Source organism: Mugil cephalus, chromosome 12, assembly GCF_022458985.1.
Source record: "Mugil cephalus isolate CIBA_MC_2020 chromosome 12, CIBA_Mcephalus_1.1, whole genome shotgun sequence".
NCBI lineage: Eukaryota > Metazoa > Chordata > Actinopteri > Mugiliformes > Mugilidae > Mugil > Mugil cephalus.
In genome coordinates this window covers 20,219,155-20,242,610 of record NC_061781.1, presented here as the reverse complement: position 1 = coordinate 20,242,610, position 23,456 = coordinate 20,219,155, and the positions used below count along the sequence as shown (strand labels likewise).

The 23,456-nt window shown below is 40.7% G+C and overlaps 2 protein-coding genes across 11 annotated transcripts in view; one reads left to right on the top strand and one right to left on the bottom strand.

Annotated features, from left to right (window-relative positions):
• Positions 1–19,542, bottom strand: part of itgbl1 (integrin, beta-like 1) — a 44,296-nt gene extending 24,754 nt beyond the window's left edge. The window contains exons 1-5 of the mRNA XM_047600869.1: positions 19,086–19,542; positions 15,302–15,504; positions 5,647–5,793; positions 3,528–3,650; positions 2,237–2,377 (exon numbers count right to left, since the gene is read on the bottom strand). Coding sequence (XP_047456825.1) covers positions 2,237–2,377; positions 3,528–3,650; positions 5,647–5,793; positions 15,302–15,504; positions 19,086–19,177 — 706 coding nt within the window. The 5' untranslated portion in view covers positions 19,178–19,542. The remainder of the gene's footprint in view (positions 1–2,236; positions 2,378–3,527; positions 3,651–5,646; positions 5,794–15,301; positions 15,505–19,085) is intronic.
• A 1,303-nt stretch (positions 19,543–20,845) lies between these two features.
• The window catches only part of nalcn (sodium leak channel, non-selective), a 67,514-nt gene continuing 64,903 nt past the window's right edge, over positions 20,846–23,456 (top strand). For 2 of the 10 annotated variants that reach the window (XM_047601460.1, XM_047601456.1), the window contains exon 1: positions 20,846–20,948. Coding sequence is in view for 1 of the 10 variants with exons in the window: in XM_047601454.1 (XP_047457410.1) it covers positions 20,901–20,948 (48 nt within the window). In the remaining 9 variants the exon portion in view is untranslated. Of the gene's footprint in view, positions 20,949–21,061; positions 21,084–21,120; positions 21,714–23,456 lie in introns of those variants that run through there. The other 8 variants (XM_047601461.1, XM_047601455.1, XM_047601459.1 and 5 more) reach the window with 7 other exon arrangements.

Here is a 23,456-nt window from a genome sequence, read left to right as displayed (position 1 = left end):
AAATCAAACGTAAAAGTGTGGATTTAGCTTCAGACGGATATCATTTTCAGAGCACGCCAGTCAGTGTATCATTATCTGAGGAGACCTAAATCCTTCACTCATTCATTTCTGAGCGGGAGCAGGAGATGGATGCCACTGCCGAGCAAAGTGAGGGAAGACGGAGATGTTATGGTCTCATGCACCTCCCTGAAATCAAATCAAACCTCCATTATGTAATCATCTTCCTTCATCCATTGCCTGTAATCACCAGGAATTATCTTCACAGTAAAGCAGGATTAATCTCGGGTAAAATGGTTCCATGGCACATCGGGATGGAAGCTGAGAACTGTTCCTATTATAATCAGCACAGAAAAGTCTGACTTCTGAGGACAGGTTAACAAATAAATGGGGCGGACTTAAAAGATGCTGCTGCGTGGTTACCAAACGGCAAATTTGGTATTTTTTATATTTAATTCAGATTGCACGATACTGAAAGTGCAGTGCAGTGCTGTTTTTAACCAGTTATGCAGCATGCAGAAGCAACACTTTATACAATACAGCCTTATAGTGATAGTGCTATTATTAAATCCACTGAAAAAATCCACTCTTTCTGCATTTGGTTCAAAAACACGAGTGATTTCTATACATGAAATATCTGTTATTAATGTAAAGTAATCAGTCAGTAAGGTTCTTTCAGCCAGAATCAGAAAATGTGACCAATTCAGCGGCGATACATAGCTACATTTCCTTTCTGTTGCGCTGCTTCAGCGCTGAGCGTTGCTGTGTTAGTTGTGCACTTAACCCTAAATCGCAGCTCTGCGGTCGGGGCGCTGTCCATGTAGCTTACTAGTTCACCCCACCGCTTAGCCAACCCTCAGCCAGTCCACTGTAATTAATTTTAGAGAGATTCATTGAAAGCCCACGGGATCACTTGAGCTAGCTTAGTGAAGCTATTTCTCTAACTGCTTGTCCTCCAAGCTCTGATGACTTCCAGTAGAGTTTACATGCTTTTTTTTTTATTAAAAAAGTCTATTTTTCTGTATTTTCACTCTTCTTTTGGCACCACGTCTGTTTTTCACTTATGACAGTAAAATCAGAGAAGACGTGAAATGACCTCAATTATTCTGCTCCGCATTCAAAACAGTATTTTCACAGCCACTATAGGAAAAATAAACAAACACATATCCTGCCTCTTCTCTAACTTATTTAAAAATGAATGTATAATTTGTCCCATTTGACATCCAGTGATAACAAGATGACATCTTCCGTCTGTGAACATCTTTACTGTTCAACTCTGATTAACATTTTCATACAAATATTCTCGATGATTAAACTGCCGTGTGCTGTTAATGTGATTGGTTGCACATTTGGCATGAATATATTTCAATTCAGGATTCCTAACCAATGCTTAAACATTAAAATAAATGTGAAAGACAGCAGGAACGAGGTCAGCATGTATGCTGTGAAATCAGAAGGAGCAACCAAAACAAAGACGTTAAAAAAATACTGTTCCCCTGCTTCCATGACTACATTTATTCCTCCTCCTCTTTACAGTCCCAGTAAACAGACAGGAAATTAATTTGACCCCGGTAGAATGCTTGTTTCCTGTTGCCTGGCAACATAATTCTACTGAAATTGTTATTATAATACTGTGGATTGCATTTGTTGTAACAAACATTAAAAAAAAAAGTCATTCCTGTATTTTAGGGTTTTGTAAACAACAAGTAATAAATATGCATGTAATGGCTGTTACATAATGGCTGATATGCTTATATGATCTGTAAATGTTGTAGAAATGCAAACAAAAATAACAATTATTAACCATTTAAAAATGGAATGTGACATTCTAAGACACAGGTGTCAAACATACGGCCTGCTGGAGTAAATATATAAATAAATATAAAAAATCATTTATTTATTTATATGAAAATATCTGCTATCTTTAATTTGTCCACTGCTTTAAAAAAGAAATGAACAGAACACAGCACTGAGACCCAAGGGCAGACAGCAATGTGAACAAACTGCACTTATTTTTAATTTTTTAAATGGATAGTTTATTAAATGCAAACATTCTCCTTGTTTACTTGTTCTTTGCACTAAAACAGAGTTGTCGTTACTTATATGTTATTATTCTGTTATGTTACTGTCCGACCCACTTGAGATCAAACTGAGCTGAATGTGGCCCCCGAACTAAAATTAATTTGACCCCCCCTCCCTGCTCATACATATATGCTGACTTTGAAATGAGTAAACAGACCTCTGTTGCTGCAGATTTTGCCATCTGGAGATGTGCACCTCCTCTTGCTTTCCCATGGGCTGATGTCACACTGGAACTCACATTTGTCTCCATGCCAACCGGCAGCACAGTAACAGTTTCCACAGTAACACTGGCCATGGCCTGGAAGCAGATCAGAGTCCATAATATACAGCTACAGCTGATGAGTTCGCTTCCAACAGACTGACAGTCAGTTAGATTTCACAAATTCATTCTCGTTTTAATGTTCAGGTGTTGAGATTTTACATTTCTGCCCATGTTGACAATGATATAATTTTTTAGCATTTCTGAATAAAATAATTAAACTTTATATAATCAGTTTCAAAATAAATGTATGTTCATTAATTAACATTAATGCTGTAGTGAAACAAATGTCCAAGCATGCTTTACGTAGTTATAGTTGCTAAATTCTGAATATTTGCTGAAGACTAGATGACACATATGAGAATGGAAATTCCACGGAAGAATTTCAAGCGAGAGTAACAAATGAGCACAGTGATCATCTCTGGGAGTTTTTTTTTTTTTAGATCTGCAATATGTAATCAGTTCCTGGATTTGGATGTAATTGAAAACTGCAGGATTGCCCCAACTGTGAGTGTTTTCTACTCATACAGTCCATTTAACTACTCATCAGAATGATTATGGTTTATACTTCAACTATATTAAGCGAGGAATGGGCATACACAGAAAATATAACACATGATTTATACACTCACCAGCCACTTTATTAGGTACACCTTGCTAGTAAAAGGTTGGACCCTCTTTTGCCTTCTGCCTTAATTCTTCGTGGCACACTTTCAACAACATTCCTCAGAGATTTTGGTCCATATTGACATGTGATAGCATCACACAGTTGCTGAACATCTATGATGCGAATCTCCCGTTCCACCACATCCCAAAGGTTCCTCTACTGGACTAAGATCTGGTGACTGTGGAGCCCATTGGAGCACAGTGAACTCATTGTCATGTTCAAGAAACCAGTTTGAGATGATATGAGCTTTGAGACTTTGAGACTTCCTGCTGGAAGTAGCTTGTGTTAACAAGCAATTGAACAGGTGTGCCTAATAAAGTGGCCAGAGAGTGTAATTACTTATCAGAAATTTTTGGAAGTTGTTGTTTTGATGGGCGTTGTACAGGTCTGTCTGTTTATCATTGGTTGCTGGAATCAAACGTGTCACAAAAAATCTTTTTACATGTTCTTCATGTAAAAACCAAGGTCCTGCTCTGTTTTGGCTCTAGAGGGAGAAGCCGTGCGAGCGGCGGCCGGACTCACCTCCGCAGATCTCTCCAGTGTCCTCATCCAGGCACTCGTTGTCATCACACTCACAGAAACGCCCCGTCACCAAATCCCTGTTGTCCTTATTGTCGCACATGCAGCTCCCGCACTGGCAGGTTCCTACGACAAACACCGGCTTTAAACACAGTTCCAACCTGTTTCTGATGGAAAAGATTGAGTCTCTTGGTGTTTAAGTGTTTGATCGCAGTCGGGAGAATATATATTCAGATGGAGGTCACTGCAGGGCCAAGCGACAGCGGAAGCCCTGTCTGCACGTCAAGTACCACCAGGTCTGGAAAGGTGGCTGAGTATTAAAATATGTTGCTGTTGGTGGCGGTGTGCTTGCATGTGAGTGCTGGGGCTTTTTGAATTATGTGCTAAAGAAGCAGAAGGCTAGACGGCCGCATGCTGTGAATAAATTAGCATTTCTACATATTCAAGCAGGCCACATACTGTAGGCTACAGAAGATGCTTTCACGCACCCTCACACAAACACACACTCGCAACTGCACGTGCACGGAGATGTTAATCCCCCATTTAGCTGGAGGCATTGCAGATGAATGGCGATCTTAAGCCCCGGGTTGAGGAGGGGCTGTCAGTGTGTGGGAAACAACATTAGCCTGGACATCACCTCACAGTGTGCATCTCCAGTCTGTCAAAGCTTAACCATGCGTCCTGGGAGAGATGAGACGCAAACTGTGACTGGGTGAATCAAATATACTGTGGCCTGTGAGATTTGAGGCCAAATTGAATGATCGATCCTTACACTATTGACAAGTAAATGTGATAGTCTTCTTAATGATGCTCATTTGTGCACAATATTGTACGTTTGCCACTCTCAATGGCAAAACCCAGAGGGACTACGTGACTTCTAAATAATAAGTTAATAATAAGCTTTAAATTGAGGCAAACTCTATCTGCTCTCCTTATTAGAAAATAAGTAACACATTACCAGTTTTCACAACCTGTGAATCTAGAACATGTTTTTTTACTAAGGACTTGATGCCAAACAGAAACCTCAGGGGCTAAAAAAAAACTGAAGCCAACATGAAAGTGCCAAAAAGTACCTCGGATAACTTGAGGCTGGCTCCCATAAGTTCTCACCTTAACGCGCCCTTATTTACAGCAGAAATAATGAGTTTCAAAGCCTGGAACAAAAAAAAAGGGGGGTTTCCAGTCTCTAGAGCAAATTGTGTGACAACTCTACAGTATAGTTACTACAGAAAGTTACCAGTTTAAATTACGCTAAAGCATGATACAACTTTAGGTTGTTCACCGTATTTACTTCCAAACCCTCCAAAATGTTTTCCAATAACACAGATACATGCAATAGATGTCACCCAGCAAACACATGTTTTGGTCCTGTCCCTGTCTGTAAGACTACTGGACAGCTATTTTTAAACATCTCACATAGGCGGTGAATATGAAGTTGTGCAGATTGCATTTGTATTACCGCGTGGGAATGGAAGTCACCATTTGCCCCCAAAGCTTCCCTGTGGCTTAAGGACCTCATGCTGCACTTAGACCTGGAGAAAATTAAGTATAATCTGAGGGGGACACCTGGAAAATTTGATTTTGTTTTGGGGCGTTACATAGCTATATTGTCTTCTGTTTACTTATTTATTTGTTTTTCTGCTTATTGTATTACCTGTTGCCTGTTAATTGAATAAAAACGTACTTTAAATTATACTAAAACTTTAAAATATAGTATAAAATTTAGGCCATGCCTGTGTATTTGATTGACAGGTAGGTGCCCTCTCTGGCCGTTTGCTGCCCTACCTGTTATCACCATTTATTTCCCCATTTTTTAATTACCTGGGAAGTAGGCGGAGTCAGGCAGCGCCAAGATGGCGGCGGCCAGAACCACCCACACTGGGTCTCAAAAACACCCAGAGGGAATCCTGTGGGCGTCGTCATGGAGGCTCCGTCCATCTTTATGTACGGTCCATGCTCATTAGGAGCCTTAGTAGTCAAGTCTTTCTAAAACCCATCAGTTGAAGCTATTGGTTAATACTATTACTTGTTGGATTCTTTCAGCTACGAGTACTGTGTGTATAGCTGACTCACTGACCATATGTGTGTTTGTTTGTTGTGTGGGTGCGTGATGTAGCCCTACCTCTGTTTGAGCACACCACCCCTTGTTGGTTTTTGCAGAGCTCTTTGCTCTTCTTTTTGGACAGGTTACAGTCCTCCTGGAACTGGCAGGCGTCTCCGAACCAGCCGTCATCACACTCACACGTCCCGCAGTCACAGTAGCCTCGGTCTGGAGGGAAACACGACGCACCGCATGCTGTTTATCAGTCCTGAAAAGCACACCCACTGCGAGGCCGTCACATCACTTTATAATTAGGAGGCGTACACGGCGATCAGGCATTACATTATGACCACCTTCCGAATATTGTTCTCATCAGAGAGTGGACATGGGACTTCTGAGGGTGTCCTGTGGTGTCTGGAAACAGGATGTTGTTAGTGAGGGGTCTTTGGGTCCTATGGGTTGAGGGGCCTCTGTGGATCATCCCACAGAAACATGATCAGTTTGAGATCTAGGGAATTTGGAGGCCAGGTCATTCCTATGGGGTGGAACGTTGTCTGTGTTATTTATTTCATAATGTTATGCCTGATCAGTGTAAGCAATCCTATAGTGGTATAACATTCACCTCTTAGGCACTAAATAATTTTAAGGGATTTGAATTATCAAGTAATTTAGCCCTGGACAATGTATAGGCACTCAGCATACCATACATAATATACATCATATGTAAAACAGGAACACAAAAATCTATACACGCAATGTTCACAAGAATAAAAAAACAGCTGAATATTAAAAATGAAATTGCAATTAAATTAAATGAATTCACAACCATGTGCAAAACGTGCCAGAAACAATGAGCCCGGTTCACTGTTTCTTTCAAAAAACCAGGAGGATGCGCACTAACTTCCCACATCGATCACTCGGTGGGAACATCACCTTGTTCAGTTTTCAGAGGATCTACACCGGCAGTCAGGCGTCACAGTTTCTCATCATTCTGACGGCCACAGTGAGCGAATATGAAAAACAGGAGGAACCGTGTGATGCAAATACAGGCCGCTGACAAGTTATTATAAATGTCGCTCTCATTGCATTTAGCGGGCGAGGGGCCTTGTACGTCACGCTCAATCATTCTCCTGACTCGTTCATCATGTAAATGCGGTGTCCTTTTCAAGGGCTATCCATCAGTCATTAACAGCATGCGAGCCCCCCCACCCCAACCCCCTGTCTCTCCGCGTTATCGATACTGCTCAAGGGACGGTTGGGGGCAGGTTCAAGGAAAATAAGAATATGGAAAGTGCACTTCAAAAGGGAGCTGTTCAATTTCGTGGAAAGTCTTTTCACTTTCATGTAATTGGTGCGATTTGAAGTATAAAAATGGAAAGACTCTGGGAGGACCATGGGACGCTTTTTAAATGTTAAATCTGTAGGCGAGTATAATGAAGCACCAACAAGTTTAAAATGCCAAGTTATTACAAATTCATTGTGTCTGGGCTTTAAATAATCATGTAATGCTGTATGTCTTCATTCCATACGTAATGCAGATCGCTGTCTGAGCATGGAACAGTTCGATACCCATCGACCAATGACTCACACTCAGCACAAACAATTTGAATGTAATTATGGACGTGCCTTCACGGATCCGTCAATTAAGTTTTGCAGATTGTTACTACCATCACGTATAACAGTTGCAGCTGAATTAGATTAAACACCCTCTACCTTAATTCGGCAGAATATTACAAAGTCACTGCCACCCACCGGCCCCATTAATCTGCGCTCGACAATCACACCGACACGTAAAATGGCCCTCTTTGTCTGCTCGGCCAAAATTTATGTGGGTGGGAAGGTCCCTGTCTGTTGACGGTTTATGTTTCCCGGTGCTTCCTGAGCAGTAATTCTCCGTGATGTGAGGGTGTCACAGTCCTGCCTACGCTCCACCGACAGATGCGAGGGCGCGCGGCAGCCAATGACATGGGGCGATGCGGAGCATCTGTGCCAGCATCAGTGGCAGTAATAACAGGTGATGTAGTGTTGCCGTGATTAACCGTTGATGAGGAGAGGATGGTGACTCATGCCGCATGCTAATTTTGGGGAGTTTTATATTTAACTTGGCGTTTGCTTCACAATGAAGTATAAACCATAATCATTCTGATGAGTAGTTAAATGGACTCTATGAGTAGAAAACACTCACAGTTGGGGCAATCCTGCAGTTTTCAATTACATCCAAATCCAGGAACTGATTACATATTGCAGATCTAAAAAAAAAAAAAACTCCCAGAGATGATCACTGTGCTCATTTGTTACTCTCGCTTGATGTTTCCCCTCCAAATGACACTTCCGCTCCTCCTTTGTTTGGACTGTCTTCTCCGTAAACATGATACTCATTTTCAGTGAGTGATTATTCCTCCCTGCTTTCTTCTCCCTGTGGTCTGTGGAGCATGAAACGACAGCACGTCAGCTTGTGTTCCGTGGAAAAGATCCCGGAGACACCTGTCTCAGGAAATAACTCATTCTCTGTGCGCGCTGTCCTCAGAACAAGGAACTATTTATGCTTTCATCCTTCTGTTTTATTTTATTTACGGTACTCCACCTAGGCGTTCATTGTACCTTTAGTATTAAATTGAAAGATTTTTTTTCTTCTTTTTTAAACCCAATGAAGGCAGGATCACAGTGGCTGAAAAATGCTTGTTCCTACACCATTATGTCTTGGGGGGCTGTAATGGGTCCCAATCAAAACTGCCCTTTTTTCTTGTAGACTTGGACTGACTTGAGTGGCTTTTTCCTCCTTGCGCCCCGCACTGGAATCATTAGGTGACTCACCGCACAGGCACACTGCCCAGCGGAGCTCAGAATATCTAAGTGAGAGCACATCAAAATGTATACTAGAAAAAAAATTACAGAGAGGAACGATTTAATGGGCTGTAATAGCTCAAGGACTGCATTCCACTTTGGCTTCCTATTTGGTGATTTCTCCCCTCCTCCCCTCTCTCTCTGGGAAATTGACAAAAAATATGTACTGAACCTATTAGTGACTTTGGACGGGTTACCAATAATGATCTCCCGTGATTAGTTTATATTATGTCTATGATGCGTCTGTATTGCAAGCAACATCACAGCCTTATGTAATACAGACGGAAATGGCATCTGGCTGGAGGGAGGAGTTTTGGAACAGCTTCGGTCAGACTGTGTGCTTCATGTGTGCCGCTGACATAAAATCCCCTTGGGTGGGATCTTCCCCGGCTTTGACAGGGGGTCACAGAGGCTCAAGGCAGAGCTGGGGGGAAGAAGAAAGGCTCCACAGCAAAACAGAAAACCAAACAGCCACGCTTCAGGGGAAGGGTTTTATTTTTTTTGATTGCACCTTTGCATATGATACAGTCTGCCAGAATCACAAAGTTATAGACGCTTCTAGATCGCTTGCCTCAGTCCACACTAGCGGCTGGGGTCATGGTCATAGACAAATTTAGATAAATGGGAGATTATGTGGTCCAGACACAAGCTATTTTTTTGTCACTTCTGTTTGGACTCTTGTCCGCCGCCCGCTAAAAGGCTCACTCTTGCTATTCAAGTTGTAACAAGAATTATTAACAGGTTTATTTAACAGCGTCTTTCCCCTGTGGGTTAAAGGTAGCCTGAGTCTGAATGCCTCTGAGGATAAAAGACAAAAAAATATATATAAAAAGCATAAATCACAGAAAAGCCTTTCTGAATACATCCCAGGAGCGATCCTGGGTCTTAAGGTACTAACACACCAAACCAACATCAAAGGACAATGAAGGGCGTCCCCTGAGTCCTCACCAAGTTCACTATGAACACAAAGACTACAGGAAACAGTCAGCTGGCACGTACATCATGATCATGCTATTGGCCAAATATGTGTGCACTTGAAAGTTCAGGTGAGATGAAGAGGTGCAACATGTGCATGTGCCGTATGAACTTTGCCATTTTGGTAATTTCTTCAGGTCTGTTTCTCCTCCCGCGCAATGCTTCGCTAAGCTGAACAACCAATCAAAGAGATATCTTTATACCGACTTTTTCCATTGTCCATTCAGCATGATGAATTGGCCTAAAAGCTGCCAAAAGAGGTCAAATTAGATCCAACTGAGCCATTGGACCCAATGTGCTAAGGGTGCTGGTTGCAAATGCACACAAAAAGAAGTGTGTCACAGACTTTAGGTTGAAACTTTTCCTATTCTAAAATAATCAAGTAGGGTAAGTTTATTAATTTTCAGCTGAAGTTCACAAAATCCAAATACATGGCACCACATAAACTACTACAGTTTAGTCGTTTGCCTAATGTGCTTACATACTGACACCTATTATGGTAACTTAAATCACACTTAGCACATGTGTAAGCTAAAGTTAGCCTACTATATCTGAACTGGTGACTGTACAATACACCAGTTCATATATGTGAACACCGTAGGAAGTAATAACAATTTTATTTGTTCATTGATCTTCTGTAACTGGTTGTAGACAACCACACTCACACCCATGGCCAATTTAGAACAACAAATTAACCTAACAAGCATGTCTTTGGATGGGAGGAAGCCACGCAAACACAGGGAGAACATGCAAACTCCACCCGGGAAGGCCCCATCGGTCAATAGGTTTGAGCCATAATAACAGTTCATATAAGATATATCTTTTGCATTTCTTAACCTGATTAAGTTATGCTAGCAAGTAATGCTAGCATTACAACTAATGATTGAATTCAACAGCCTGCCGGTAGCAACAAAACAGGTGACGCCACACGCTATCATACTGTGTCTAGAGACTTTCAGTCATTTAATGCTATTTGATCACCACATACTCCTGGTTTTTGCCCTACGAAAAAAACATTTTATTTTCATTAAAGTCGTAAAACGGCACTAAAATGTCATCCAAAATGTGTTCATAGTGGCATGGTATCAGGAAGGTTTTAATTGCTGTGCTCAGGCTACCAGAGAAAATGAAAACTTCTCCTGACGTATACACCGACCAGCCACAGCATTAAAAACACTGACACTGAGGAGAAGTCAATAACATTTCAACCATCTTGTGACAATACAATTCTCTGCTGGGAAAATTGCAGACCTGGAATTTGTGTATGTTACTTAGACATGCACCGTGCACCTAGATCAAACCAGGCAACCCCACCCCATAGCAATGACACTCCTTGATGGCAGCAGCAGGATGCAGTCTGACACAGACACACACAAAAACATTTTAGGGCAAAAAACATGAAAAACAGAACAAGGTGTTGACCCAGCCTCTGAATTCAAACTGATCAAGTATCTGTAGGATGATCCAGGAGGACCCTCCCCTCAACCCATAGGACCCAAAGACCCCCGCTAACAACAGGACGCCCTCAGAAGGCAGCATTCTCTGCAGGCACAAGGGAGACTTACACAATATTAGGACGGTGGCCATGATGTTGCGCTTCATTTGTTTATTATATACCATATGTCTTATGTTTCCATTACAGTGGTTTAGTTGTTTTTAACTGTGCAATTTGATTCAGTAAATGACTTGTTCAAAACTAGTTGTAGTTGTTCCTAATAAACTAAAAGCGGTGCATAGCTTATTTTAGCACAGACATGGAGAGAAGCACAGCCAGAAAGCCGAGGAGAAAGTGTTCCACATGGCTCATTAATGGAGGGGGAAAATAGAGAAGCATGCAAAAAAAAAAAAGAAAGAAAAGGACTGGAAACTGCCACGTTGACCCTCATCGTGTTGAGCTCGATTGTAATATTCTTCCAAAAAAACGATACAGGGTTAAGGCCTCCGCTGGAACACTCGTCAGAGGTTATGTTTCTCATGCACCGTAGCTCATTTTAAAAAAAAAGAAAAGAGGAGAGTGAGACAGCACAGGAGGATTTAAGCCCAGCCAACAAAACAGAAAAAAAAAAAGCAGAGTGCGATGATAGGACAGTTTTTGCACAGTTGGGGAACAGATGTTAGTCCAGGTCATCATCCTGTTGCTCTGCTATGAAATGGGATTTGTTAGGAAGAAAAACACGTGTGGATTCTACAAAATCAACACGTATTCTGTTAAAACTCCAGTGCAACTGTCACGAATGTTATTCAGGACTGTGAAAAATAATATCCCTTATATTGTAACAGAATGAATGATATTTTAAGTGTTGTCGCTGAAGAATGATGTTAGGCAAAAGTGGTGTCAGTTTCTTTCATTCGTAGCAGACCATCAAACACTGGAATCCGGACAAGGGAGGAGATGGTTTCAGAAGGAGAATTTACTAGTGGAAAATGCTTTTTGAAATCCTCACAGTTCCTCATATGGGAGTTTTCTTGCACATAATCCCAAAAGCAAACATTTTTCTTTTCTTTCGGAGAAGTGTGGCCCTGGCAAGTTAACTGGGGAGAAATATATAACTCACAATTAGAGCTTAATACGCTCTTTTACTGACAATGAAACAATAAAGTTTCATCTGTCTCTGCTCATGCCTAAAGGGAACAAGGGCTATTTAGTACAATAACTACTCCCATATGTTTCTGTAATGCCTCTGTCCCAGCATGCAATGGGAAAGTGCATTATTGGTGGTTTACAATATATGTACAGACACATACAGTAGCACTGTATGTAAGTGTTTCACGATGTGCCTGGCTTTTGTCTGTATCCAAAGGAAACTAGTGCAGCAAATGGCAATATTAAAATTGCACCGATCAGGCATAACATTATGACCACCTGCCTTGCGCCTTCAAAACATGTCTAAGTAACACCCACGTGAATGCCAGGTGCTGAAGTTTCCCAACAGAACGCTGATTTGTCCCAATACGCTCAATGTTGCTCACTTCTTCTTTCAGCCGTTTTAATGTTGTGGCTGATCGGTGCATATCACCAGGACGGCTTCCAACACGCCTGTAATGTATTTAATAACACTGCTATCATGCCCAAATTTAACATCTTTTAAAAAAAAAAACATTCCTGCTTTTTCATCCAGCTCGACCTGTTGCTGTGATTGGATCTGAATTAGCCTGAGCTGAATCTGATCCACGGTTACAAACGTCTCAATGCCAGGAAGGCTAATATTACTGGAAGAGAAAAACACACTCTTTATCCCTCAGGAGAAAAAAAAAAAAATCTATTGGATCTTATCAGTGGGCAGTTGTGAGAGGCAGAGATAAGGGAGCCGCAGGGAGAGAAATTGGCTGCTGATCTCAGACGGCAGACCCTGCATGCAGCATGGGCTGTTGAGGTGAGGTTGAACAGCGGCGGGGAGGGTGCTCTTCTCAATATGCTTTGAATGTAATTGCCGGGCCCTGTATCCACATGGGCGTATAATTGTGTGTCAGCACGTCACTGGTTGTGCCTGTTTGTATGTTTGGATGAGCGGCACGCCGCGAGAATGAGCCCGATTCTGTGTGCGTGCGTGTGAAAACCCATTCCTCCTCTGATGCATCTAGGCTCCATTGACAGCCCCATGTACCACTGAGTGAAACCCCATTATCAGGCTGAAGCAGGGCCTCGCTCCAGACTGCTGAACCATAATGAGCTCCTCACAGCAGCCAACTTGTCTACCCAAATAAATCACTCTGCCCCTCATGTGCATGCACACGCGCGCTCACATAACTCCATTAAACCTGTTCTGGATGCACACATATCTCCATTAAAGCTTGACACCCATAGCCCAGTGACCACAGCGGACGCCGAACACAAAGAATGATTTCTCTCGACATCGGCATACTGTACGGCGATCGGCTCCTCTCGCTGCTTCCAAGATAAACGTATGAGAAACCTTTATGACAGTTTACAACTCGTCCTTTTGAAGTTATGCTCTGCACATTTGATTAAAAAGAGCACAGCCTCAACCAAAGAGTCAAATTAACACGTAGTGTTGATGATAACCAGGTGTGTGTATATTAAACACACGTTTTGAACAACATTAATGTACTATTAAGCTGGTCAATATATAATTGTGTGACTTTTTGAGCTTAACATAGTTAACATTTGGCTGTTTTCAGGTCCAAAATCAACATGGCCGCCTATAGCTGATCACCAAATGGCATTTTTACGGAAAGATTCTTCTAAATATTATATATACAATTGAGTAAATTGAAATTTAAAGTTATTTATGAATATAGTAACACTGTTGACATGTGTTAAATCAACACTTGACTCGCACACTATTTTATATTAAATAACTAAGAAAGAGGAGGAAGGACATACCTTGGAGCAGGTCATGTGATTTGGATTAAACTCACCTTCCTTTAGAGGTGTGATGTAACATGTTTGTAATGGGTAACTTAGCTCAAAGTGATTTTTTGGACATAGAACAAAAATTGTTATTTTCCATATAAAATTTGCTATATTGTCAAAAAACTAACTAAAACTAGGTTTGAATAAGCTAACTTAATTGGTCGGGGGTTGTTATTAAATTCGGACGGGTTATTTAGTTGACATTTTGGTGATATGTAGTCATTTTGTGATTGTTTCCATAATAAATAATTACGGATTTTGTAAAGACATGATCATAATGAATGTAAAAACATTTTTAATTTTAATAAAAATGCATGCAAGATATATCCCATGGACTTCATAAGTCCCTAAATTATACATAAGCAGACGTGGTGCGTCGCTGGCATCCATTTGGGCTCATGTTTCTGGTTACCATACCCGATAATTTTCAATATTAACTGCTCTTTTTGAGCATTTTTTTTTTTTTTTTTTTCCCTCGCCCACCTCCTGATGGAAATATCCGTCTCTAAATGTTCCACTAAGTCTGTGTGCCATTTGGTGCACAGCACAAAAACAGGTTTTTAGAGCTTTTTTTGTTTATTTTTTGTTTAAAAAAAAACAGCTGCTTGCACATGAAAACAACACAGATGTGAGCCGCAAGAATGAACCAAATGGCATCATTATGGACTATAAAGCACCATTATAACTATGAGGTGAAAGCTCGTTCGGATTACTTGTAGCCATTTGGTCCGTTGTTAATACTGATTCTAGCAGATTTAACACAAAAAAAGCACCATAAACATAAAAACTAAACAATGCCACAAATATAGCATCTCCTGGAGTATTATACTGCATTAGGTTTAGCTATGTTTCGCTATTTAAGTGAGTGTGCAATCAACATATCCCTTTTTTAGCCTGTGATTCGTGGTCGTATTTGATTATGTCAGCTTTGTAAAGTGAAACTGCTGAAAAAAAAACAACCTTGATTCGACGTGTGTGGATGCGCCCTCGAGTGTTTATTCCTGAGCACTTGTAAATTTCAGGCAACAGGCTAAGTTCAAAGCTGCGCCTCCCGACAAAAGCCTGTGCCTCGGTAACGTCTCTGAACCAACCAGCTGCCTATTACTAATGAAACCCTTTGAAGTGCTGCCAAGGCAATGTGGGCCCTCAAAGACACAATGCTGCACCCCTCCTGCTCTGCAATTAAGAGACACAGGTGAACTCAAAATAAAACCTCTCTAAGTCTGAAATATGTATCACTTTGCGAGAAAATCACATTGAATGAAGGGATTATTAGGGCCCAGGCTGATCTAGTGTCTGTGCTGTGTCATCCGTAGCCTGGTTTCCATGCTATACTACCAACATCTGGCTAAACATCAGCTGGAGAGCCCATTCCTCTAGCTCCTCTGATGTGATGATCTGGTGCATCACTTACTGACCTGTCACTAAAGACCATGGCCAAGTAGTAAAATGTGTGGAGCCACGTGTAGTAGGAAAACTTCCAAGCCGTGAACGATGGAACAGAAAATAGTGATGCAGCAGCTCAGATATCTCTTTACGCACCGTTACAGATTTTCCCACTATATGTGGCACAGACCCAGTCGTGGCACTCGCAGCGTGGACCGTAGAACTTCCCCGGCTCCGTGGCCTCGCAGACGCAGACGCCGCAGTCACACTTTCCCTTCCCGCTGCAGATCTTGCCATCGGGCGTCCGGCAGCGGCGCTGGGACGACTCCGTGGACAGCCTGCACACGCCACCCACCTGGCTGGGAGAAAAAAAAGAAAGAAAGAAAGAAAGAAAGAAAAGAAAGAAAGAAAGAAAGAAAGAAGGTCAGTTGTCTGGCAGCTTTGGAGACTCCAGGGGTCAAAGGTTAAATGTGTTAAATGTGTGTAAACGTTTGACTTTTTGCTCAGTAATGACAGCAATGTCTACCATAAAACATCAAAAAAGGCACAAGGCAAGTGTGTTGTCAGGAGTGCATGTGTGAGCTTGGCGTTACATTGGAAATGAACACATCTTTTTGCACTCTGCGACTACCCATAGTTTCATTTTCGGCAGAAAGGTGAAGCCGGTTCCATTACTTTGCTGTTTCTTTTTTCTGTCACTTATAATTCACTAAGAAATTCGGGGATAAAACAAAAATTGAACTTCTATTTATTTTTATTTGAGGCCTTTTCGCTGAAATGCCAGGGAAGAAAGAAAAGTCTGTGGTTAAGAATAGAAACTCTCATTGCACATTCAGTCTGTTTGAGTCTGTATCAAGAAACAAACACACAACAAACTCCAACAAATCGAATTGCACACAAGCAAGTTCACCTTTCATTTAGCAGGCTCTAGCAGCTGTTGCTGCACTCCATTTTTTTTTTTTCACCCTCTCAGCGAGGTTTGTTTCATTTGGAAGCTGTCTGACATTCTTTTTCCATTCCTGCCCTCTCTTGATACTGGCCAGCTGTCTAGTTCGGGAACTGTAGACATATTTCAAACAATCAACAGCTCAAATGTTCTTGACACTCCTTAAAAGTTAAATATGGAATGTGTTTGTCCAGCACGTCTCGAGGAGGTTACACGAATTGTATTTCACACAGACTTCAGGCACCCTTTTAAGGCCTGCACGCTGCGTTTTGAATGTCAGATAATTAGCATGAGCTCTGGTGATTTAACATGACAGTGTGCCATTCAGACGGCATCTTATCATCAAGCATGACCTTAGAGTCTTTGACACAGTCCCTGCTTCAGCCTGAGACACTTCATCAGGGTTGGTTGGTTGTGGTTATCACTTCTGATTTAACCTCAAGGAAACGGGACTTTGTCATAACTGGCAACGTGTACCAGCTGAAGGCGAATATGGTTAATAATCTCAATTTCCTCTCAAGCCTGGGTGCAGGTAGTGTGGCATTCCTCTTTCCTCCTGTTAAAAACTCTCTGTGCTGTCTTTTAAACTACCTTTTTTTAGACTGATTAGCATCCAGTTCTGAGGATTCCACACATATGGCTAAAGAAATAAGTTTTTTATTTTCTAACTAGTTGTGATGGAAAACAATCAGGGTCATACAAAAGAGTTGAAGGCATTCAATATGCTTTATTTACCTTTGGGAAAGGCATCATCATCTTTATCACCATAGATCATTGGTCTTGGTTTTTCAGGCCAAGGACCCCCAAACTGATGGAGAGATTAAGTAGGGACCCCCTAACTACTATATATGTTCTATATTATACTCAGCTTAGTGCTACTTATAAATATGCATTATTATTATTATTATTATTATTATTATTATTATTATTATTATTATTATTATTATTATTATTATTATTATTATTATATTGCATTCAGTATTAAGCTATCCCTTATTCCTTTACTTAAATATGTTGGATTCATGTTAATGTGTTTTTAAAGACATTTAAACTTGTGGGAGAAATTAAAAAATATATATATAAAAATGTCTAATCAACCAAAGATTTTGCGACCCCGCTCCAGTACCTCCACGGACCCTCTAGGGGTCGCGGACCCCCTGTTGAAGACCTATGGCTTAGATGGATTAGCATGGGATGATATAGAATAGAAGATTTCTCCATAAATGCATTCCCTCCAAGTAATTCCAAATAACACTATCAAATATTTACACATGTAAGGAGAAACAAACGGAGACAGGACAGTATAATATACATATATATATATATATATGAGAAAGAGACAACATTTTAACCTAACTACACAATAACAGTGTGCCGCATTGATATAACGGAGGTGTATGATGATCAACCCAAGCTAATAGGTTACCACTGACATGCATTTGTGTCTGACAGCTTCATAAAACAAAATCACAAATTGTCAGTACTCTCTGTTGTTAATTCAAAAGCCACAGTGGGAAGTGAAACCAATTATTGTAACACCACAGACTATGGTTGTCATATGCCATACACTGGTTATCGTATCCTTGAAATGCAAATCGCGGAGCACGCCTGATTAAACATTATTTAGCAAGGACCCAGACTGTATTGTTAATATCATGCACTATGAATTTGCATTTTTTTTTTAACCTTTAAAGGCATTTAATGAGCATTTCTATTACAGCTGCTCTATTTGGTAACATTTGAATCATTTCCAAAAACTTTTTCAAAAAGTTTAATTGACGATTACTTGTAATTGCTGTGTATGGGAAAACAACCAGGTGCTTTCCTATCCTGTCAACAGAAACATCTTCGAGAAAAAGGTACAGGTTTAAAAGAATGAAGCCATTGCGATGCGAATAAACAAACGTTATGTAAGTATTTTTTAACCTAGATTTGGGAAGCTTTAGATGTGCTACCATTTTACAGTATTTTGTAAGCTTTTATTATTTTTTCTATGAACACAGGTGGAGCTCTTAATCCGTGCGCTCTAAGATGCTGCTTACATACTGATATGTGAGCTGAGCGTGACACGGATATTTCCTAACACCCATCGTCTGTTCTCACCGAGATTACAACACATACCTCAGTTACCCACCGTTTTTTTTTTTTTTTTTTTTTCTGCGCTGCCAGGTCGTAAGGATGACATAACTGGCACACAATCAAGGTATTTGGACGCGTGTCGGAAACACTGTAATCGCCCTGGATTCACAGGAGCTGTGGCTTTCTGTAAAGCATGTGTGGGTTCGCCGCTGCTGTTGAGTAAATACGCTCTACAGTAGGACGTGCACAATATAATCACCACACAGGCATGGTGCACCTGCTCGGCGTAAACACCCCCACTGCTGCTGAGTTAAGTTGAAATCATATGGCCATAGCATCATTTACAGCTCTGCAAACTGGGGCTTCAACGCAGGACGCCAGGCTAAACAGAACTGAGTCCTTCATACTAATTTTCTAGCCAGTTCTGCTGACTGACTTAATGTGCGTGTGTGTTTTCTTTCAGTTTTCACACTTTCAACTAAGTGCAGATGTTTGTTGTTTCTTTAAACCAGTGGTTTGATAGCACAAACTGGTATATCACACAAAAAATGTTTGAATCTTTATGGGCACTAATGAAATAAAACTTTAGAAATTCATAATCCTCACTCAAATCCATAATCGTGACAGCTGTCATAATATCGTTATGTGCAAAAAAACAAACCAAAATGAAAAAAAAACTTACATGCAATGTAAAGAATAGAAGCAAAACTTTACCACGGGAGTCACTTTACGACTTTGGAGGCAGCATTATAGCACTGGAAAGTAACACAAGTAAGGAAAATACATTCCAAAGTATGCTTTCCTAAGCTCTCCAATCTTTTTCAGCAACACTCCCTCAACACCTCCCTCTTCCTTCTTGCTCTCCAGACTACACTAAAATAAGGAAGAAAAAAAACAAACTCTGCGGTAACTCACCTCACCGACTGTAACAAAGTGTCCTCAACGGCGGAGAGCAGGATCAGAAACAACGGCACTAACATGCACTGTACCAAAATGTCAGTGTGCATGTTTAAATCCCGCAGAAACCTGAAGTAAAGTAGCTTGAAGGAATGTCCCAATCGTTCTCTCCTTAAACAGACAGGACAGGAAGAGAGAGTGAGAGGGAAAAGGAGAAGCAGAGAAAGAGCAGCAGGCTGCCCCGAACTGACTCAGTCCCTTCAGAGGCCAACAGAGCTCTCCATGCAAGTGCCTTTGATTAGTCCTGACTTCCAGACACAGTCCTGGGCAGGAGCTGGAGCGGGAAAACCTGCCAAAATGAAAAGTTAAGTCACCAGTTTGAGATGTAATTAGAAGCAGACTGTTTTTCTAATTTTTTTTTATTTCTTTTTTTTTTTTGTTTCACTTTTTCCCCCTTCCTTTTCCAGATGATCTCTCAGCGGTGCAGTTGTTATGGTTCTAACTTTTCCTTCGACGCCGTTAATGATAAATGAGATCCAAACCAATCCCCGTCCCGTTTGTCTTGAAATGTTTTGACATCCCAGTAAAAAACGTACAGTAGCGGATCATAAAATTCACATTCATTTAACGCAGGATCTCTTCTAGACTTCTAGACCGACACTTGGGGTGCCGGGTCCTGGTGCTGGCTTACTGCCACTTTATATAATATGCAAATATAATAGAACAAAAGCGCAAGTGACTAAAAAATAAAAAAAAGTTTGCTGAATGCTGACAGAAGCGTCATATGTGCCTCACCTTTGTATCTTCATGCACATGAACAAAGAATGTAGAAATTCAGACAAAATACCAAATATTTGTTTATTTAGACTTATTGGAGTAGAATATCAATAGAAACCTATAATGTAAGCCTATCATGTAATATTCACATCTTTTAATTAGGGTCTGGCAGCAAAATCAGTGTCACTGCTCATAATACTGCCTGATAGCCCAAAGAGCAAAGACTTTTCACATAAAAAATCATCACTGGCCGATTTGGTAACTGGTAGGTTGTTGTTAGCATTTTGATAAATTAAATACAAATTAGCATCCTTTCTGGCAATTTATTGTCATGGACAAATGATGACAATTACTTAATTTAAAAAGATTGTTGTGAAAGTTGTTCAGTACAAGAGTCAGTCCATAGGTTCATACCGGTATAAAGACGTTAATATCGTACGATGTCACCGTGATTCTACAGATCAAGTTTATTTATATTTACCAGAGATAATAATAGTGATGTGACGATGGAATATTTTTTCCCGTCTTGCAAAATGTAAATAAAAACCTGTGACAATCAATACTGACCTTTAAATATCACCCATCGGAATTTATTTCATGTTTTAAGCCACTCAGCATGGTAGGCTGTTTGGATGCAACTGATCTTTAAACAACTGTGTGCACATTTTGAGCTCTGCCAATGTATCTCTATGTCAACTACACACCACATGCTGAATGAATGAAAGTTGCAGCTTTCAACTCAAAGGAACTCCACACTGGTTTGCTTAAGGCTTTGTGCATAAATAGTTAAGTCAAACCAAAACAAAAGCACTATGAAATTAACTAATCAGTTAGTAATAATAAAAACAACATAATGAAGGTGGCAGTAGTCAGTTCATCAAATGAGAATAGAATCAAGTGTTTTGGAGGCTGTGATGCAGCGACACGGGGCGCTTAAACCGTTACTATGGAGACGATGCGCGCCTCCGCAGCATTCGCTGGTGCCGTAGATGTGATTTCCACCTGCGCGCTCCCGCACTCTCCCACATACATCCCAACGCACCCGGAAAACAGCTGATGTCATGGACAGGGATAGACACGGCAGATAAGGGAAATCCTCCTCTCGTAAGTGACTCGCCGTGTTTTCTTAACGTGCCGCTACGATGAATGCAGCTGGACGTCCAGCTGTTTGTCTTTCAGGATGCGGCTGAGGCTTGGTGCTGCTCCGCGCTAGCTTGTTTGGTCCTCCAGGAAGTGGAGGTAATGTCGTCCTCCGGTGTAGGCCTTGATAACGTTTTGTCGTGTATTTCCTACACTATCACGTGGCCAGGTTGTCACATATGATATTAGCTTCGTTTGGGCACATATGCGTGCTCCTATGTTTGCATACGTGCTGTATTTATCTTGTTTTTTCCGTCAGTATAGCAACTATACGCCTGGTCGTTTCCATAGTAACCTTGGATCGGCCGGTGTCATTCATCCCAATCTCAGCGTGGATGTGAATTTACTGCGTGACATCCAGCCATTTTACACAAGTTGCCATCGGTCAAATGTCTAAGTAGCTCATTGTGTGTTGTCAAAAAGCAAAAATGAGTGGCGTCTTGTAAATCCTGAAGTAATTAGACAACAGTCTAACAAGCAAATGAAACATTACTGATTGCAACATTAACCCAAACACCAAGGTGTTTCTTATTTATGGTACGCATAATTAAATGATGTGTGTGGAGATTTAATCTGAGAGACACTGAAACAAGATTAGTCGTGATTCAAGTTTTTTCCTTCCTGATTCTTAGGTCCTAATGGCGACCGCTGATGCATTGGCTGGTCCTATGTACTGATCTGATGCCCGGTGCCTTAAAAACAAAACAAACCCAAACTAATACAGCTAAGGTACAAAATAATTTATTTGTTTACAACAGTCACAATTGAGTGAATTAGATACAGTTTGTTTTGTTTAGTTTGAATGTGATTTTCATGTGTAGGTCCAGCTTATAGTTTTTTCTCCCTTCCCTCTGAGGACACATGCTGTTTCACATGCTCTACGAGATTGCTGCTGAAATTTGAATCTTCGCTGCTTGAAATCTACAGCCTTGCATACTTCTAGCAAAAGTTATTAGCGATGTTTTACATAACACCTGATTAGTGTATATGTTCATGCATGAGCTTATTCCCAGTCCCAGTTTCATGAAGTATGGGGTGATTGTGGTGTCAGAGAAACTCTGGCTGGCATAATAAAAAATCAAAATGATTGACTTACATCAATATATATGAGATTTTTATAATGTAGGAATAACTTACAGTCATAAATTCCAGCTTTATTTAATTTATGAATCCACTCTTATGGCTGGTGTCTGTAAACAACTCAGAACTCGTACATACTAGAGAATGTTGTTTAGACTAACCTCACTCACAGATGTTCCATTTATAACTAAAGATGCCATATGGATAAGACAATTCAAGTTCAGCTGCCTTTGTTTTTTAGTTTTACTGTAACCTGGAGGACTAAGAATCTTTGCAAAAACATTTAGGCCAATTATTATGCCAGAAATTAAATTCCACGGTGGGCGACAGGTGGCTTACAGTGGGCTGTAAAGATGTGTCTGTTCCTACGGCGAAGCAGGTTTTAAGAGAGTGGAGCTTGTGGGCTGTAAAATCAAAACAGCGAGAAAGTTTCTCAAACTGAGTGGATTCCATTACATAACACCGAAACATTTTAATTATTGCCTCTGTAAAAATGTTGATTTATGCACCTTTAATTAAAATTAAACTTGCTAATGTGGCCACTCCGCGCTCGCCTCCTTAGATGGTGTGTGAGCCTACCGTTAACTTGAAAATACCTCGACACTTTGCGTCAACTTCCACAGAGTGCACTCAAACTTTTTCCCGTCTCCTGCGAGAAGATGCCGCCGCGGTGCACTCAAGAATAAAATTTCAACAAAGAAAGTTCCCATGCTCAAACAAATACCCACAGTTACAATTATTCTGCGCAGAGATCGCATCCTGCCCGTGAGGAACATGTCCTTTCTCCAAATGGGAAAGTAATTGCAGTCTTTGCCACCTATACACCCACATAATAACACTTAGACCCTGTAATTTTGTTTTCACTCTTCTTCACGTCTCCATCTGCATATGTTAAGTCTAGCAATTACACTGGGAAATTGCTTCTAACTACATGGGGTTTATAGGATGGACAGTTTCTTTTCTTGGTAAGAGCATAAAAGGAAACAAGGGTGGTACAGTTACATTGTTCTGTGTTTGTTCAGCCATCCTAACTGGGCGTTTTGATGTTTTTGTGCATTTTTTTCATTTTAGAATGGGAATAATATTTTAATATTTTAATTTAAGTAATTAAAAAAATAATCAAATTTCACATTTGATATACTAGCGTCTTTGAATGATAGACATAAGCATAATCCTTTGACCATGTGCTTGCAACATGATGATGCATTTCATGTGGGCTTTGGGAAACGTTTCCCCTTGATGCTAAAACAAGCCGAGTAATTTACATACAGGAATCTATTGCTCAGTTTCCAGCTCTATACATTTACTGTGTCACAATATGGTTTTATATTAATTTAATGCCGCTTCCCGGCTGATTGATTCACCCAGTTTTAAAACTCTCTCACCATCCAC